This window comes from Calonectris borealis, chromosome 22 (genome assembly GCF_964195595.1).
Source record: "Calonectris borealis chromosome 22, bCalBor7.hap1.2, whole genome shotgun sequence".
Lineage (NCBI taxonomy): Eukaryota > Metazoa > Chordata > Aves > Procellariiformes > Procellariidae > Calonectris > Calonectris borealis.
In genome coordinates this window covers 2901620-2921042 of record NC_134333.1, presented here as the reverse complement: position 1 = coordinate 2921042, position 19423 = coordinate 2901620, and the positions used below count along the sequence as shown (strand labels likewise).

At 46.7% G+C, this 19423-nt stretch overlaps 1 protein-coding gene across 1 annotated transcript; it reads right to left on the bottom strand.

Annotated features, from left to right (window-relative positions):
- Positions 1–11678: 11678 nt before the first annotated feature.
- On the bottom strand, positions 11679–13487 carry LOC142092072 (olfactory receptor 6F1-like). The gene has a single exon (XM_075171809.1). The coding sequence runs from the start codon at positions 12647–12649 to the stop codon at positions 11696–11698; it is 954 nt and encodes a 317-aa protein (XP_075027910.1). The 5' UTR covers positions 12650–13487; the 3' UTR covers positions 11679–11695.
- Between the last annotated feature and the right edge of the window lie 5936 nt (positions 13488–19423).

The following is a 19423-nucleotide window of genomic DNA, read 5'->3' as shown; positions in this document are numbered from 1 at the left end:
CGGGCCCGGCCGCCACGCACCACGTCCTACCCCCCAGCCCCGGGGGGCGGCGGAGAGGGGGGCTGCTTCGGACTCTCCCCGCAGCACCCTCAACCCAGGCCCGCCCCCCCCAAAACTACGTCCCCCTCACAGAGCCCCGCACGCAGCTGCCGTGCGCAGCGCCCCACGGCGCCCTGGGGCCGCCACTCAGGACCAGCCCCCTCCGCCGGGCGGCCTCCCGCACCCGCCCCGCTGCCGGCAGCGGCCTGGCTGAAGCCCCCCACCCGCACCAGCGCCCCTGAGCGACGCCGCGCCCCGCCGCGGCCTGCCGAGCGGCCTCCGCGCACCGACCCGCGGGGCACCGCCGGCCCGCACTCACCCACCAGCGCCCGCATCGCTGGGCCGGCGGCGCCTGCGCCAGCGGCGCCGGTTGCGCACGCGCCAGGCGGCACCGACTGCGCACGCGCCAGGCGGCACCGACCGCGCACGCGCCAGGCGGCACCGACCGCGCACGCGCCAGGCAGCCCCGACCGCGCACGCGCCAGCGGCGCCGGTTGCGCACGCGCCAGGCAGCGCCCCCTCGCGGCGGGCGCTGAAAGGGCCCGCGCGCCCCAGCGCATTAACCCCTCCCGCGCCAGCGCGCAGGGCCAGGGCGGGCGGGCGGCAGGAGGAGGCGGTGGCGGCTCCGGCGGGCGCGGGCGGCCGCTTAGAAACGTGCTGGAAAACCGCCCGAAACGCAGAGGAGAAGGAGCGGAAGGAGCACAGCCCGAGGAGCTGCACAGCGGGGCGGGAACCCGCCGGGCGAGGGCCGCGGGAGGCCGGGGCGGGCAGCTCCGGTGCGAACGCTGAGGGGGGCGCGGGTCGCCTCTGCCCGGAGGGGTGGGGAGGCGGCTCGGAGGAACTCGTGGGGGCGGTCCGTTAGTCAGTCGCTAACGGAGCTGAAACAAATGCCAGCGACGCGGCCTGCAGGACTTCTGACCGAAAACGAAGGATTCTGCCGGTGGGAATTAGGCCGGGGCTGTTCTCGCCACCCGGAGCCTCCCCTCCCTCTGGAGACCTTCTTGCGCGTCTCCTCAGGGCGCGGGAGAAGCAGCTGCCCCGGGGACGCGGCGCTGCCCCGGGACTGGAGGCGTCTCTCCCGAGAGGCGGCGGAGGGCGCGTTGAGAGGCGAGAGTGCCCGCCCGCAGGCAGCTGGGGCAGCCTTCGCTTCGCGCCGAGCTGCCTGTGCTGCCGGCTGCTGCCGCCTTGTGTCTGCAGAGCAGAGGGTGGCACCAGCCTGCAGGCAGGACCTCTGCGCGCCGGTGGCTGTTCCGAAGCAGGGACAAACGCTGGAGGTATTTCTACCCACCTGCCGGCAGTTCAGTCCACCGGCTCATCCATCCTGTCTGCGCATACACCCGGAGCCATCGCTCCACCCGTCCGCCCATCTGTCCTCCTTCCCCCATGCCCCGCTCGGTGTGTTCTTACCCCCTGCCATCGGGCGCATAGAAGCGTTTGGCAAGTCCTGTGGTTAAGCAAGGAAGGAGCTGGGTTTCTGGGAGGAGCTGGCTGGAAATCTGAAAGAGCGGGAATTATTTGCACAGGAAGAGGCATCCCTGTGGTTCACAGGGTGGAAGGTGGAGATGAACAGCTGGTTTCTGTTGGCCTGTGCTGGCAGGAGGGTGGGTGAGCTGGAGCTACTCTCCATACGCAGTGTGGTCTGCTCAGCCTCCGTCGGCTGGACGGGTCACGGTGGCGATGTCAGCTGGAGGTGCTGGCAGGCTGTACACGCGTTCTCCTTTTAACTCCTCCATAAAGGGCAGAGGAGTACCTGGGTGCAGCCTGGTCGGTCCTTCATTGCAAACTGTCGGAACAAGGCAGCTGCAAGGGACCTTGGGATATGTCTCAAACTTGTGTTTTCCTCCCACTTCCCTCTGTCTCATGGTATTTCACTGGGTCGAACTTCCTAGAAAGACAAAATCCAGCAAGCCCTTTCTCACGTCCTCCTCACAACCACACTGTGTCCATCTAACAAGATGTGATGGGAAAAGAAACATGCCAGCAGTCAGTGCCAACCCGTAACAGACCCCCAGCGCCAGCACCTGACGGAGCCCCACACTTCTGCTTCTGTCACGGGGCAAAGCCTGCCCAAAAACGCTGCTTGGGTACGTGACAATCATAGAATCCCAGAATGGTTTGGGTTGGAAGGGACCTTCAAAGATCACGTTTTTCAACCCCCTGCCTTGGGCAGGGACATCTTTCACTAGATCAGGTTGCTCAAGGCCCCGTCCAACCTGACCTTGAACCTTTCCAAACATGGGGCATCCACAACTTCTCTGGGCAACCTCTTCCAGTGTCTCACCACCCTCTTTGTAAAGAATGTCTTCCTTATGTCTAGTTTAAATCTACCTTCTTTCAGTTTAAAACTGTTGCCCCTTGTCCTGTCACTACAGACCCTGTTAAAGAGTCTTTCTGTCTTGCCTATAGCCCCCTGTGTATAGTGAAAGGCCGCAGTAAGGTCTCCCCAGAGCCTTCCCTTCTCCATGCTGAACAACCCCAACTCTCTCAGCCTGTCTTCATAGGAGAGGTGTTCCAGCCCCCTGATCATTTCCATGGCCCTCCTCTGGACCCACTCCAGCAGGTCCATGTCTTTCTTGTACTGGGGGCCCCAGAGCTGGATGCAGTACTCCAGGTGGGGTCTCACCAGAGCGGAGTAGAGGGGCAGAATCACCTCCCTCGACCTGCCAGCCACGCTGCTTTTGATGCAGCCCAGGATACGGCTGACTTTCTGGTCTGTAAGTGCACATTGCCTGCTCAGTTTTTCATCCACCAGTATCCCCAAGTTCTTCTCCGCAGGGCTGCTCTCAACCCGTTCATCCCCTGTATTGATACTGGAGATTGCCCCAACCCAGGTGCAGGACCTTGGCTTGGCCGTTTTGAACTTCATGTGCCCAGCTCTCGCTCACCAGATGATTCTGTTAAGTGCTAGGTAGACAAACCAAGCACAGATCCATGCTACAGGACAGGGTTACCTGAAAGCTCTGGGCTGTACCTGACATGCTGCAAGGCCCTGAGTGAGCAGAAAAGAAACGAGGAAGCACAGATGAACTCTTCACAACTTCACACCTCTCTAGCACACTTGGAGAGGGAGACCAGGCTGTGATAATAACCCAGGTAATGGCAGCTTTGGACGTGAAGAAACTCTCAGCGGTTGACCTGAGGTGATGCAACCAATGAAGCCATTGACAGCTTATGTTGCATGTCTCTGTTAGAAGGTTTTAAATAGTGGAAACAATAACCTGCTGGGGAACCGCCCGCCTACACCCAGCACTGTGCCCAGGCCTGTCCTCGCAGTGGAACCGCTACATGTAAAGGCCAGCTCACCAGCCAGGTCTGGACACCTCCAACAGCTGCGGCCCCTGTCCCGTTCCCCAGCTAGCTCAGTCAGTAGAGCATGAGACTCTTAATCTCAGGGCTGCGGCTTCAAGCCCCACATTGGGCACCAAAAAGGACTGTGGTGGTTTAACCCCACCTGGCAACTAAGCACCGCACAGCTGCTCGCTCACTGCCCCGCATCGGGATGGGGGGAGAGAATGGGAAGGGTAAAAGTGACAAAACTCATGGCTTGAGATAAAAACAGTTTAATAATTGAAATAAAATAATAATAATAATAAAAAATTGTAATGAAAAGGAAAATAACAAAGAGAGAGAAATAAAACCCAAGAAAGACAAGTGACGCAAATGAAAGCAATTGCTCACCACCAACTTACCGATGCCCAGCCAGTCCCTGAGCAGTGGCCAGCCTTCCCCCTAGTTTTATTGCTGAGCGTGACATCCTATGCTATGGAATATCCCTTTGGTCAGTTGGGGTCATCTGTCCCAGCTGTGTCCCCTCCCAACTCCTTGTGCTCCCCCAGCCTACTCGCTGGTGGGGCGGTGTGAGGAGCAGAAAAGGCCTTGACGCTGTGTAAACACCACTCAGCAATAACTAAAACATCCCTGTGTCATCAACACTGTTTTCAGCACAAATCCAAAATATAGCCCCATTCTAGCTACCATGAAGAAAATTAACTCTATCCTAGCCAAAACCAGCACGTTCGCACAGGGGGCTTGGACCAGAAGCCTTGAGTGGTGCATGCTCTGCACAGACATGTGTTTGTATGAATAAAAATCAGTGTCCACCTGCTATAGCCATCCTGCTTGGTAAATAGGACCTAAAACGTATGCCACTGAGTGGTGGTGTTCCGTGCTTGCGGCTACCCCATCTCCAGTTGCCTCAGGACAGCTGTGCTGGGGACACCCTTGGGGCTGGAAGCCAGCCCATTTCCAGACCCCTTATGATCCGAGCATGAGTCTGGATTTACACAAGAGGAGAAAGTTGAGAATCCATCCCTGGTTGCTTCTTGTCGGGGGAGCCTCTGGATTTACTGTGGTGTGAAAGCAAATGCCAGTTCTTCAGTCTCCATAAATAAGTATTTCCAAGGTAGAGGTAATTGGTCCTGCCTGCAGGCAGCCAAGCTAGTTTTGTGCAGACCACAATTATACTGCAAGTCCTGACGTGGGGAGTGGTTGGCACAGTGCTGCAGCTGAAGAAGTATGGTCTTGGCATTGCAATTGGCAAGCCATAGACTTTGTGTTAGCACTGCAAGCCTTGGGACTTGTCTTGTTCTGCTTGGAGAATGACTCGGTGATTATTACCTAGCCTGTTTTTAGAATTGGCTCTGCTTTGGGCAATGGAGTGATGCTTGTAATAATGTTGATACATTTCTGTAATGAGTAAATAATAATAACTAGTTATTATTTTGTGTAGACTGAATTATCTATGACCCTGGAATAAAAAAGAAATGAAGAGGAGTGTATTTGGTTTATGTGGCAAGGTTTTGGCTTGGTTTGTGTTTTTTGGCAAGGTTTATGTGGCAAGGGGCTGCAGGGAGGCCTTTGTGAGAAGAGACCAGGGGCTGCCCCCATGTCAGACAGAGCCAGTTTCAGCCAGCTTCAAAACAGACGCACCACTGCCCAAACCTGCGCCCATCAGTGAAGCTGGTGGCACCTCTGTGATAACATATTTCAGAAAGGGTAAAAACACTGCGCAGCAGCTGCGCGAGAGAGGGGTGAGAGAAACTGCAGACAGGAAAAGTCAGTGAAGAATGAGGGAGAGGAGGTGCTCCAGGCACCGGAGCAGAGATTCCCTTGCAGCCCATGGAGAAGCCCATGGTGAAACGTGTTGTCCCCCTGTGGCCCGTGGAGGACCACGGTGGAGCAGATACCCACACTGCAGGCCATGGAACCATTGGTCAATTACTGTTCACTAAAGAAATGCAGCCTTGTAGAACCAGTTTTAGAGGTGGCAAAGGGAACAAAGAACAAGTATCCCACATGTGTAAAACACATAACACGGATTTACAACCAGAGAATAAAAAGCAACACACAGTGTTGGCAAAGATAAAAATATCCCCCAGTGCATTCAAGCTTGAGGAGGGCAAAAAGCCAGCATCAAAGTCACTCTTATCCTGGAAAAAATCTCAGGACACAAGTGACTCCCCTTGCTTACGTCTGTGTGCTGCTACTGAGAAGAAACTTTTGGCTTTTTGCTACAAGAATCTGTGCAAAATCCACCTGGTTGTGAGAGAAGTTGTCAACCTGGGCAAGTGATTGCAGAAGAGGGATTCGTCTTCCATGCCATGTCCCTCTGCGCGTGCAATCTGATGCTTTCAGCCCCTTTGAGTGTAGTGATGGAAGCTGAAGGGAGCAGCAGGGTGCAGCTGCAGCCTTCACCACGTTCACACTGAGCTGCATTGCTCTCCGCCATCCCTCAGTCCTCTGCTGCAGCTTTGCTCTGGGTGTGGGATGCTCCTTTGGCCTAGCAGCCCGCTGCCAGGACAAGAGGCAATGGGCACAAACTGAAACACAGGAGGCTCCATCTGAACATAAGAAAAAACTTGGGTTTTGGTTTGGTTTTGTTTTTTACTATGAGGGTGGTAAACACTGTAGCAGGTTGACCAGAGAGCTTCTATCCTTGGAGTTCTTCAAAACCCAACTGGACACAGTCCTGGGCAACCTGCTCTAGCTGACCCTGCTTTGAGCACGGAGGTTGGACTAGACCATCTCCAGAGGTCCCTTCCAGCTTCAAGTATTCTGTGATTCTGTTAGTGCAATCATCTATCATATTCTTCATATCTGCTATCTTACATCTCTTGAATTACACATGTTCACTCTGGTGGGTCAGTGCTCAGTCATGGCTCAGCTTCAGACATACCTTCCTACCCCAGATGCTTATCCTTGTTAACATCCAAAGCAGTATCTTTTCTTTTGCTGCCACTGCTGTGACCTTTCATATCATTCAGCTGCAAGGCTTCCAATGATCCTGGGAAATGGCGGGGACTCCAGATTATTAACTCCATGAAAATTTCTTTATTTTCCGAGCTGCTCGAATGCAGCATCGTTGGGACCTTACATTTCTTTAAAGATCTCTGTAGAAGACACAAGGATCTCTGTAGCGTCTTGAGATAGGGTCATGAAACCACTCCTTTCCATGACCAAAATGCATCCCTGTCTACCATCCTCATCTTGTCCATGCCTGGACTGAGGCTTAAAAGTCATGAGAAGCAATGAAAGTAATCTCATGTGACTTTGGACAGGCTTGGTGGTCAGTGACAAAATGTGGATGCTCAGTCTGGGCTGATGAATCCTTTCTGAGATGTCCACAGCAGAGCTAATCTCACAAAATTTAAATGACTACAAAGTAAATGCATACGCATTACTACAAAGTAAATGCGTCCCCTGTCTCTGGAGAGCAATAGATGTGATTCACCCCACCCTAAGGTTACATTTAAAGTAGGGCACTCCAGCTTCTCCTCTGGAAGAATCTATTTTTCTACATTGTCTACTAAGAGAGGTGAAAGTGACTCCGTCAGATAATCCCAGCTTTGCTGGACAAAACAAAATAGTCCTGTATTTCCGAGATATTCAAAATATAGAAGAAACACTTCCAAAGACTGATTAATCTCATTCTAACGGAAATGACTAGGGTTAGATGAAATGCTGTCTTGAGATCTTTCCTTCACCGTAAGGGAGTCAGACAAGTTACTCAGGCTTAGATATCTGTGTTTAGTAGTCTAAATTTAGGGATGAAATACACCCTAAATCTCTTTGTTTATAGGCACATGGGACCTGGATTTGTTATTCACCAGGAGAGTGAGCATGGTTTAAAACTGTTGCCCCTTGTCCTGTCACTACAGACGCTGTTAAAGAGTCTTTCTGTCTTGCTTGTAGCCCCCTAACTATAGTGAAAGGCCGCAGTAAGGTCTCCCCAGAGCCTTCCCTTCTCCAGGCTGAACAACCCCAACTTAGGACAAGTGTTCCAGCCCTCACAGCATTTCATAGAATCATTAAGGTTGGAAAAGACCTCTAAGATCATCGTGTCCAACCGTCAACCCAACACCACCATCCCCACTAAACCATGTCCCTAAGCGCCTCATCTACACATCTTTTAAATACTTCCAGGGATGGTGCCTCAACCACTTCCCTGGGCAGCCTGTTCCAAGGCCTGACCACTCTTTCAGTAAAGAAATTTCTCCTAATGTCCAATCTAAACCTCCCCTGGTGCAACTTGAGGCCATTTCCTCTTGTCCTATCGGTAGTTACTTGGCAGAAGAGACCAACCCCCACCTCGCTACAACCTCCTTTAGCGATGAGGTCTCCACTCAGCCTCCTCTTCTCCAGACTAAACACCCCCAGTTCCCTCAGCCACTCCTCATCAGACTTGTGCTGCAGACCCTTCACCAGCTTCGTTGCCCTCCTCTGGACACGCTCCAGCACCTCAGTGTCCTTCTTGTAGTGAGGGGCCCAACACTGAACACAGTATTCGAGGTGCGGCCTCACCAGTGCCGAGTACAGGGGCATGATCACCTCCCTACTCCTGCTGGCCACACTATTCCTGATACAGGCCAGGATGCCGTTGGCCTTCTTGGCTACCTGGGCACACTGCCAGCTCATGTTCAGCCAGCTGTCAATCAGCACCCCCAGGTCCTTTTCCTCCGGGCAGCTTTCCAGCCACTCTTCCCCAAGCCTGTAGCGTTGCATGGGGTTGTTGTGGCCCAAGTGCAGGACCTGGCACTTGGCCTTGTTGAATCTCATACAGTTGGCCTCGGCCCATCGATCCAGCCTGTCCAGGTCCCTCTGCAGAGCCTTCCTACCCTCGAGCAGATCAACACTCGCGCCCAACTTGGTGTCATCTGCAAACTTCCTGAGGGAGCACTCGATCCCCTCGCCCAGATCATTGATGAAGATATTGAACAAGACCGGCCCCAAAACTGTGAGCCCTGGGGAACACCGCTCGTGACCGGCCGCCAACTGGATTTAACTCCGTTCACCACAACTCTCTGGGCTCGGCCATCCAGCCAGTTTTTTACCCAGCGAAGAGTGTACCTGTCTAGGCCGTGAGCCGCCAGCTTCTCTAGGAGAATGCTGTGGGAGACAGTGTCAAAGCCTTTACTGAAGCCCAGGTAGACCACATCCACAGCCTTTCTCTCATCCACGAGGCAGGTCACCTGGTCATAGAAGGAGATCAGGTTGGTCAAACAGGACCTCCTTCCATGAACCCGTGCTGGCTGGGCCTGATCCCCTGGTTGTCCCGCACATGGCTTGTGAGCGCCCTGAAGACAAACTGCTCCATAACCTTCCCAGCACCGAGGTCAGGCTGACCGGCCTGTAGTTCCCCAGGTTCTTCTTCCAGGCCTTCTTGTAGATGGGTATCACATTGGCAAGCCTCCTGTCGTCCAGGACCTCCCTGGTTAACCAGGACTGCTGGTAAATGCTGGAGAGTGGCTTGGCAAGCTCCTCCGCCAGCTCCCTCAGTACCCTCGGGTGGATCCTGTCCGGCCCCATAAACTTGTGATCGTCCAGGTGGCGTAGCAGGTCGTTAACTGCTTCCTCTTGGATTACGGTGGGGTTTATCCTGCTCGCCGTCCCTGTCTTCCAGCTCAGGGGGCTGAGTACCCTGAGGATAACTGGTCTGGCTATTAAAGACTGAGGCAAAGAAGGCATTAAGTACCTCAGCCTTATCCTCGTCCTTGGTGGCAACGTTCCTCCCCGCATCCAATAGAGGATGGAGATTCTCTTTGGCGCTCTTTTTGTCATTAATATATTTGTAAAAACACTTTTTGTTGTCTCTTATGACAGTGGCCAGGTTGCGTTCTATTGTCTTACCAAAGAAGCAACCAACCCCTGGACTACAGTAGTAAATCTCAAGGCACAGAATGCATTTTGCCAGCAGAAATGTGTCCATATATGGGGACAGAGGAGGGAAGCACCTTTTCCACTGTATGCACATGGAACCTGGTCAACAGATCACAGCACATAGAGAAAGACACATCATCAAAGCAAGAGCAGCACATACAGGCCTGTTGTGAGACATCCATTTGTTCTCCTGACTTAATCCTAGGGCCTAATTCTCACATTCAGCACCATTGCTTGCACTGTTCTGGAGGTCTCTTGGGGAAGGACTTGAGGATGTCTCCAGCAGTTTCTTCTCCAACAACAGGGAATACATAGAATGTGGTTGCAGGGTGCAAAGGCTCATATTTATTCATTAGTTCTTTGCATTTACTTGAGATGCCTTTTGCAGAGATGTTGTTGTCACTTTTTAAGTCAGATGCCCTCACCCCCACCCCACCAAGTGTGCTATGGGATTTCTCTCTTCTTTCTTCAGAAATCTCTTCTGAAGAGACAGAAGCACACCTATACTACGACTTCTCTCACCCCTTTTACAGGTGATGTGGTGAATCAAACACTGAATGTTCCTTTTCTTTCACTGTGGTGCAGTCAGTTCATCAGTAGGAGTTCAGCTTCCCTTACTGGGATGTCTTAAATTACTTGGTATCTATTTTTGGCCACCGGGTTTCTGACCTGAACAGAGAAGTGAAAATAGTGGGAGATGGAGCCACAGATGATTTTAGGTTATAGAGGAAAGGAAGAAAGAACAAGAGAGAGAGAGGAAGGAAGGAAGGGAGGGAGGAAGGAAACAAGGAAACAAGGAGATTGGTTGTAGTGTGAGATGGGGGCAGAAAGCCAGGCCTGCACCAATATGTGAACATGTGATGGTGCCGTGGCTCCAGTACTGGATGGAGTAGGTCATGGGTAGGCTAGGAGTGATGTTCTTTGTCACTGAGGCCTAGCAGTTAATGGCTGCTCACTGTTGCCTCTCCTGTCTTTCCTTCTGCCCCTCCCTAACATTTTGTCTACCAGGAATTGTATGACAGAGAGGACCACCTAAAAGCTAGGGTGCTATTGCACTTCTCTTACCTCATCTGTGATGTAGATTTGATACAAGACCTGTTCATTCTGTTCCCATGACTTACTGAATTTCTGAATAATTTCCCACACTGAGATAACTGCTGAAGTCTGTTTCCTGCTTATCTTCCATTGTAGTAGCTCATGATGAGATCAATTTACACGAAAAGTCATGTGGTTCTGCTGTTATCCTTAATCCATTGAGCAGCTTGCCCGTTCTCCCACAGATTTTCTGGTCTTGGTGAGTCAGCACCAGTTCTTTGAGTGGTTGTAGAATCACAGGGAGTCAAAATGAGTTTTCCATAATTCTTCATAGAACTGCAGGTATTAAATGGACAGTCGAACATTTCATTTTATGGCAAGTGTGCTAGTGAGAAAGCACATAATGACAGACAATGTTTTCTCTTCAATAATTGCTTCTTCAAACAAGTGTGTTTTACTAACCATGTCATATGGATCATGAAGACGAGATCCTTTTAATGAGCACAGAACAAGGCAGGTTTTTTTAACCTTTCCTTTAAAAACACTTAAAATTTTGCAGGTAAGAGGCTGTCATTGCAGATATCGACGTAGGGAAAAAAACAACCAACCAAATGAAAAGAACTGAGAGAGGAGAAGAAAGAGAGAGAGAGAGAGGAAGCAAGTCATAGAAGACACATGCAAGCCATCCACAGAAATAGTCTCTGGCTGATAAAAACTCCTTGAAAATAACAAAGAATGTTTGCAATAATAGCAGGTGGCATAACCCAATGCTATGACAGGAACCTTTCTAACGATTCTGCAACATAGAAGATCACGTTCCTGTGCCCAGGGCTACTCCCTGGCACTGTTTAGTTACATAGCATGGGTATATCCTTAGAAGCCCAAGGAATTTTAAATGAACGCTATATGTTCTATGCCCAAGTAGAACCAATCCCCATATCTGGAATAAAAGTGGACATGAAGGCCCGCATGTAGTCTTTGTAGAGACATCAAAGTAGACACATCAAAATTAGCATCTTGGTCATGTGGGTCATCCAAGGGTCCACCTCTAAGATGAATGAACTCTTAAGTCTCAGATGGGTTTTTGGAGGTGCCTGTCACTTACTTACAGCTATTAAAGAAGTCTCAGATGGTGAAATTCCTCATACAGATTTCTGAAATTGGTGGAACAAATAATAATTCCAAGGACTTATCTACACATTTTCACACCTAATTCTCAGAGAACCAGACAACAGTGGTTTGTGTGATGTCCACATTTTACAAATACAGGAAGTGGAGGTGCAAGGCAAGAAAGTCTATGATACAGCTGGCGATGAAATCCATGACTCCCAGGTCCACACTTTGTCCACATAGTTTTCTGTAATATGTGCTCCAACCTCACTCATCTCTCCAAGATAAACTCAGTATTTAAAGCAACAAAAAAATCCCCGAAACATAGTATCGTCTTTTGAGTGACAATCCCAGCTCAAGCCCAGGACTTGAACTGCACTGTTCTCTTAAAAGCTTTTTTCATCTCTTTGTTCCTCAGAGAATAAATGAAAGGATTCAGCAAAGGTGTGACAATAGTGTTAAGTACACGGACAATTTTAGTCAAATTTACTTTGTCCTTTAGGGAATGTCTGATGTGGAGAAAAATGGTGGAACCATACCAAATAATCACAACAGTGAGATGGGAAGAGCAAGTGGAAAAGGCCCTTTGTTGGTCTATAGCTGATGGGATTCTCAGTATGGTAGAGATGATGTAAATATAAGAGAGCAGGGTTACTATGCATGAGCCAAGGATGAAAATGACTGCGATTATGAAGGCCACTAACTCAAAGAGGCTGGTGTCTGTGCAAGAGAGAATGATCAATGGGCCTACGTCACAAAAAAAGTGATTAATAACATTAGGGCCACAAAAAGAAAATGTGCTAATCATATATATAGGTACAGTTATGGACGAGAAACCACAAAGCCATGATCCAAAGACAAGTTGAGTTAAAAGGGTGCGAGTCATGATGGAGTTATAATGTAAAGGGAAACAGATTGCCAAACAACGGTCATATGCCATGGCAGCCAGGAGAAAATACTCTGTGCAGGCCAAAGCGAAAACAAAATACATCTGTAGAAGGCAACTGGCAAAGGAAATGGTTGGGTCTCCACCCGAGAGGACTACTAGAGCTTTGGGGACACAAGCTGTGGTGTACCAGATCTCCAGGAAGGAGAGGTTGCAGAGGAAAATGTACATGGGGGTATGAAGTTGTGGATTGCTTCTCACTAAGACCATGATGGAAAAGTTTCCCAAGAGTGCCAAGATGTACATGACGAAAAAAAGCATGAACAAAGACATTTTCAGATACTGATGGCCAGGAAAACCCAGGAGGATGAATACATGTGTGCCACTATGGTTTCCTCTCTGAACATCAGACGAAAGACTCATCTAAGTAACAAAAGACAATAAAAGAACAGAGCTTTGTTCACTGCATTGCTACTTATTTGCTGCCTTACATACCAGAATTCATTACCCAGATTGCCCAAAAATATACCGAAAAAAATATTCCTTATAATGTGCAAGGAAAGTCAAGCTTTTTAATTTTTTTTTTTTTCATTTTTTCTTTTTTGCTTTTTAAACTATTCCAAGGCAAAGTTTTTCTCTCTCATAAATAGACTGCTATGAGCATGGCCACCAATATTCACAGTACTAAAAAGGAAGAGAATTCCAAAAGAAATGAAGGGTCCATCCCGTCACTTCATTCTTTGAGTCAATTAACTTGATACGCATTTTAAAAGTCTGATTTTTGAAAAATGCTCAATATTTTAAACTGGGATTCATCTGCATCCACTTCAGACTTCTGAAAATAAGGCATCTGATGTTTTATTCAGTTGTCTATACATAGATAACTTTTTTCCCCCTGACATAATTTTAAGTCTGGCATATTTCAATATGACACAGAAAACAAGCAAGATCTGTATGTTTCTGACAGATGGAGGCCAGGCTGGACGGATGAATCCCAGCTTGTGTCCCTGGACAGGCAAAGCAAGGAATAATGGCAGAAAGATTGACATCTAGAAATCGAGTCAATCAACTGAGTGGAGAATTGTATGATAATGAAGTATATACAGAGGAGGGAAGAAGAAAGAGAGGAACTGCAGGATATACAGGATGGATGAACAGTTATATAGACAGAATAGACACATAAGCTCAGAAATAAATGGAGAACAGACAGCAAAGAATAAAGATGGGTGTAATGCACACACACACATGCACACAAAACCTTGCATCAGAATGAAGAGATAAATAGAAAGGTAAAGAGGTAGTATATACACATAAAATGAGAAAAATTCAGATTGGAAGAGATCTCAGGAGGACCGCCTGCTTGAAGAAAGGTCAGCTACAATTCCAGGGCTTTACATGCACAGGGATGGATAAAGGAAGAGAAAAATGAACGTATATACAGTGACAGAGAGACAAAACAGAGGCAAACAGAATTAGAGAGCATTCAGCTTTCATTTTCATAGTATTAAAAAGCTCTACATCATGGTGAGAGACAACGATAAGTGCCAAACCAGTATTGTTCTTCTGAAATCACAAATATCTCTGTGAAAAAGCAGAGCTTTTCTGAAGCCCACTTTTCAGCCACTTACCTTGGGAGAAAAAGCATGACTCTAGCATAGCTCCAAGGTACAAATATTTTCTGGACTGGCCCCTCCCCAAGGAATTAAAGTCCCCAGGGTTTTCACAGTCAGTTGCTGTGAAAACATGCAATTACTGCTCAATTAAGAAAAATATTTCCACTCAACTTTGAATCATGAAAGTAAATTTGATTTTGTACATTGTTTTGCTCTTGTTTCCCATAATCAGAGAGCTGTTGAATGTCTAGATGAACCTTTCACTAACTTTTGTGAGGAACTAAAATATAATTTCAGGATATTTTCAATAAAAATTCAAAATATATTTTTGGTACAGAGAAAAAAAAAGAAAGGTAAAATAAACTCTAGTATTGTACATAAGTAGAACATATATTCAAAAATAGTGCTGACCAAATTAAATTTAATATTTATCTTCAAGGTTTAACATTATTTCTACTTTAAGTTCTGATTTGCAGCAAATATGACTAAAGCAATAATCAGTATGTGATCTTTTATAAATGTATACAGTTGACCTGGATTTGGTAGTATCCTTAAATGTGAGGGTTTAAGTTATTCTCACCTATTTTTAGCCATCTAAACCTTGCTTGCCCATATCTGATACAGTTACATGTGGTTCTCTAGAATTATTGGAAAAAACAAGAACTTTGAGAACGTTTCATTTGACCTCTTTAGAAATTTACCTTGGTAGTTAATCATTCTCCAGAACAATCTGGGGAATTACTTCATTGATTAACAGTGGAGCCAATGCCTACCATGATATGTCTGACGTCTAGGTAGCAAAAATTAAATGGGATGAATTCCATCTGTGGTTTAAATTTTGAGCACTTGCTGAAGAAAACTGAGGTAAATACATTTCAGCTTGACTGAAAATACTGTAATGTACCTAGCTGGTATTTTCTATCGTGTAAAGGAGTTTGGTGCCTCTTTATCTTGGGCTCTTTTGAGCGTCATAACCTCCTCTGAAGACTTCTGTTGAACCAATGCAAAACACTTCTTAGGAAGAAGTGTCATCTATCCTTATTGTTAAAATCTTGATACCTTAAGTCCCATAAGCCTATAGTTTTTAGATGAAAGTTGCCAGTTTATTGAGCAATAAGACTTCTGTGAGTAAAACATGTGCCTGTCCGAGACTGAATCAAAGCTGTGAAACGATCAGGCCATCCAACTCCTGTCCTGTGCAACTTGGTAAGGACAACATTCTGTGAGGTGGATGACCATCCAGATTGTAGAGGATCTGAACGTTTCAGAGGATTTGTAGCTAGCTCCTTCCTTCCATTGCTTTGACTTTATTTCAGCATCTCAAGACGGAGTGTCATTGCCCTTATTCTCTTGCCTAGCTGTGAGGCCTGCTTTCTAGCACGTTCATTTTGGATCCATTCGTAATATCATTGGGTTTTTATAGAATTTTATGCACTGCTTAATATGTGTTGCTTAATACTGAGGAGGCATCTACTAATTCTTCAGCCAGATGTTTCAGTCCTTTATTTTGTCCACTTTGCAATGCACAAGTCATAGTATAATATCATGGATCAACTATTGTTCAGAATCAATGCAGTTATTGTGTCCGTTAACCTGAGGGATAGAGCTCTTTCTCTTATAGAGCCCTCCGACAAAGTGTTGACATAAATTTTGTTGACAGATGAAGTGTGAAGCTGCAATTTCTACTCTTTTTATCAATAACTGTATTTTTTCAATATAGACCACCTAATATTTCCAAAGTGAACACAAAGTTTTACAAAATAAAGGTATTTTTTCCTTCCTTTGCTGTTTGTTTAACATATTTTGAGTTCATTCACCTTCATAGTTCCATGAAATGCAGTCTGTAAAAAATAAGACAAATGGAAAAATGATTATGCTGGGAAAGGGAATTAATTCTTCTTTAATCATCTAAATAATTGCATTCATTTTCAACGGTTCTGAGAAATTTTGAGCAATTAAACTTGAGTCACCAATGGTTTACTCAATACACAAGCACAAGGGAACCAATTCATCTAACTAAAGAAAGGCATTCTCATATAGGTTCTCTAAAATCTGAATTTATGAATAATTTAGCTCAACAAACAAATCATCTTACCATTCCATCCCAGTTTTCTCATGGCTGGCTTTACAAATGTTTAAGCCTTCAAACACTACAAATCACCTCAGGTACATCTCCATCTGGACAACTCCTAATCCAATCACGATTCGGCACACTTACAGCAACCAAATTCCTCTGCCCCAGATTGTGCCATAATCTTTACTAACCCAGACTGCTCTTGGATCTACTCAATGAGTGACAAAACATCTTCAGAAAACGGATGGTTTTGCCAGCTCTCTTAGCTTTACTCTTCCAAATGCTACTTTACCACTAAGTATTTTTAGTTACTTTCATTAATCACTTCAGTGATTGGTAACCCTAAGGGAGTATAGGTGACACACTAAGATGGATATCTAAAGAGTTAGTACAAACTGTCCATTAAATGGAAAGACTTCTGTTCCACTGTGTTGCGAATGAGTGGTTTAAAGGTCAAAGTTATTAGCAGAAATAGAGATTTATAAAAATGCAACTTAACAGAGTTCGATGGCAATGTTCACTCTATCACTTACTACGTGGATGAAGTGTACAAAGGGAAATCATGTTATAATTGAGCTAGAATGTTTTGTACAGAGACCGAGGATGAAAAGGATAAGGAGGACCCTCCCAATGAGTCACGAGGTTCAGAGTAGACCCCTTTGCTTTCTAAACTCCTTCTCAGAGAAGAGTCTAGGTCTGTCTGGATCTACCCCTAGTCTCACACTTGGACAACAGTTTATGTCGGGTATAAAAGGGTAAGCGATTCTATGTGTTTAGCAGCAGTCTAAGGTTCATTCACAGTTTAAGGTAGATCATAAAATTTTGCAGCACTTAATCATCAACTAATTTAACATTTACAAAGTAAGTTAGCAGTCTACTACAATCATGACTTAATTACAAATTATGCTTACTATTAGTTCACACACACACACAGGGACAGAAATACATATATATAAATGTATAAAAAGTGCCCGTTAAAAATCCCCCTCGAGATCAGTGATGAAATATTCACGTAAAATGTCTCGGCATTTCTCACCAGGCGAGAGTTGAGCCTCAAGGAGTGAAGAGTTTCAGCCCAGGTCCCATCAGAAGACGGGCCTCCGAATATTGCAGACTCGAGAGTTCACGAACTCTGAGAAGCATTCCACTCAGAGGGAGATTCTGGGCGCAGCATGCTGCGGTCCAGGAGAGCTCAAAGAGCCTCACTTGGGACGATGTACGATCAGTACATTCCCCAACCTCAGCCATGCAAGAGTTCCTGATACGGTGAAGGGACGCTTCACCGCCTGACTTGTTACAGCAAGGCCAAGGTTTAACAGGAGTTTCTGAGATCGTGGGGCGGCCCAGGACGGGGAGAGGAACGCACCACCACACTTTCAAAACATAAATACCTCTAAACAGAGATTTTTTTCATCTTATTTTACCTACTTTGAATCATTTATGTAAATGTGAGCTCCCCTTCCCATCAGTGGAGATACACAGGCAGCTCAACAGGACTTCTCTTAGAAGTCTGTTTTATGATGAAGTGGATTTCAGTGAGTGAATTCACCACCTGTGTGTGATTCAGCAGCCACAGGAGTCATTTTAAAGAAGTTAGAGGCATTCAGGTGCGTAACTTGTATTTATATGTGTCAGTTCCTACTGAAATCATTGGTCATTTGGCTTCAAACAGAGGAAATTCTAAGTATCATTAGACTTCACAAAACAAACACCCTCATCAATCCACACCCAGTTCTGCCAGCTGTAGAATTCCACTATACTGAAAAACCACACTCCATCTTTTGCAAATTGTGATTAGCAATAATGCCATCTTGATCTCTTTTAGGACTGCATTGTAGAGCTTCACATTTACTGGAAGATGCATCCCTTGTTTGTGAAGTACAAGTGAATCCTTCATCCAAGAGGCCTATTTCACATCCCCCTCCAGTTGCCCCATGGGCTTCCTATCAACAACAGTTTATCAATTACCACAGTCCTTACACATTGCACTGCTAGTCAGAAAGACAGAGCACTTGATATCAGGGGAATGGTGATACCCTCATTGCACAACATGTTCTCTTCACTGAAAGTCCTTCAGAAAATTATGTTTTATTTTCTCTGAGGATTTTTTTTGTTGTTGTTGTTCTTTGGTTTTCTCTATCTAACAGCTAGCAGCCAGCACCAATATTTCAAAGGCGGATGATGACAGTGCTTGTTGTCAGAAACAGGTCCCACCGTTGGGATGATAAAGGTCAGGAAAAAAGACAAAATTTACCCAAAGTCTTGGTGGTCCTGATTGCTCTAAGAGGGAAACAGTGCACCTTACTTCACCCATACGAAATTTAAATGTCTATTTAGCTGCTTCTATTTTGAGTGTGTGGTGATGCATCTCCCCCCCTTCCTGGACTGCTCCACGATCTCAGAAACTCCCATTAAACCTTGGTCTTGGTGTAACGAGTCAGGCAGTGAAGCGTCCCTTTACCGTATCAGGAACTCTTGCATAGCTGAGATTGGGGAATGTACCGATCGTACCAGAAACTTCCACTGCCTGGCCCAAGTGGAGGACGAGTGCGGGGATAATTGCCATCCCCTGGTACCCTTATCTGAGTGGTAGCTCAAGTGGAACGGTACTATTGTTTCTGAAACCTTGAGAGTTTTGACGGATGACTGAAGTCAATCCTCTTGCGACCCTATAAACAGCGGTCCCAAGTGAGGGGAGCTTTGAGCTCTCCTGGACCGCAGCGGGCTGTGCCCAGAATCTCCCTCTGAGTGGAATGCTTCTCAGAGTTCGTGAACTCTCGAGTCTGTGACATTCGGAGGACTGTCGTCCAATGGGACCTGGCCTGCAACACTCCTTGAGGCTCAACCCTTCGCCCGTTGAGAAATGCCAAGACATTTGATGTGAGTATTTCACTGAACTTGAAGGGCATTTTTAACAGGTACCCTTTGTATATTTATCTATTTTTGTGTGTGTGTGAATTGATGGAGGTATCCGCTAGCAAATATAGTCTGCTAAAATCTCATGATCTATCTTAAGATTGGGAATGAACCTTAGAACCTTAGAACTGCTGCTAAACACATATAATCCCTTAAACATAAACCACTGACCAAGTCTGGGACTAGGGGTAGATCCAGCTGGGCCTGCTCTGAACCCCGTGGACTCAATGGGAGGGTGTCCCTTAACCTTTTTGTCCTCGGTCTCCGTATAAATCATTCCTATGCAATTCTAACACGATGTGCTGGTTTCAGCGGGGATAAAGTTAATTTTCTTCCTAGTAGCTGGTACAGTGCTGTGCTTTGGATTTAGTATGAGGATAAGGTTGATAACACACTGATGTTTTAGTTGTTGCTAAATAGTGTATACACTAGTCAAGGACTTTTCAGCTTCCATGCTCTTTCCTTTTGTATCCTTCATCCGTGTAGTAAGTGATAAGAGTGAACCTTGCCATCGAACTCTGTTGTCGCGCTTTTATAAATTTCTGTTAAAATCACTTTCTGCTAACACTTTCGACAGTGATTCTATGAGCAGCC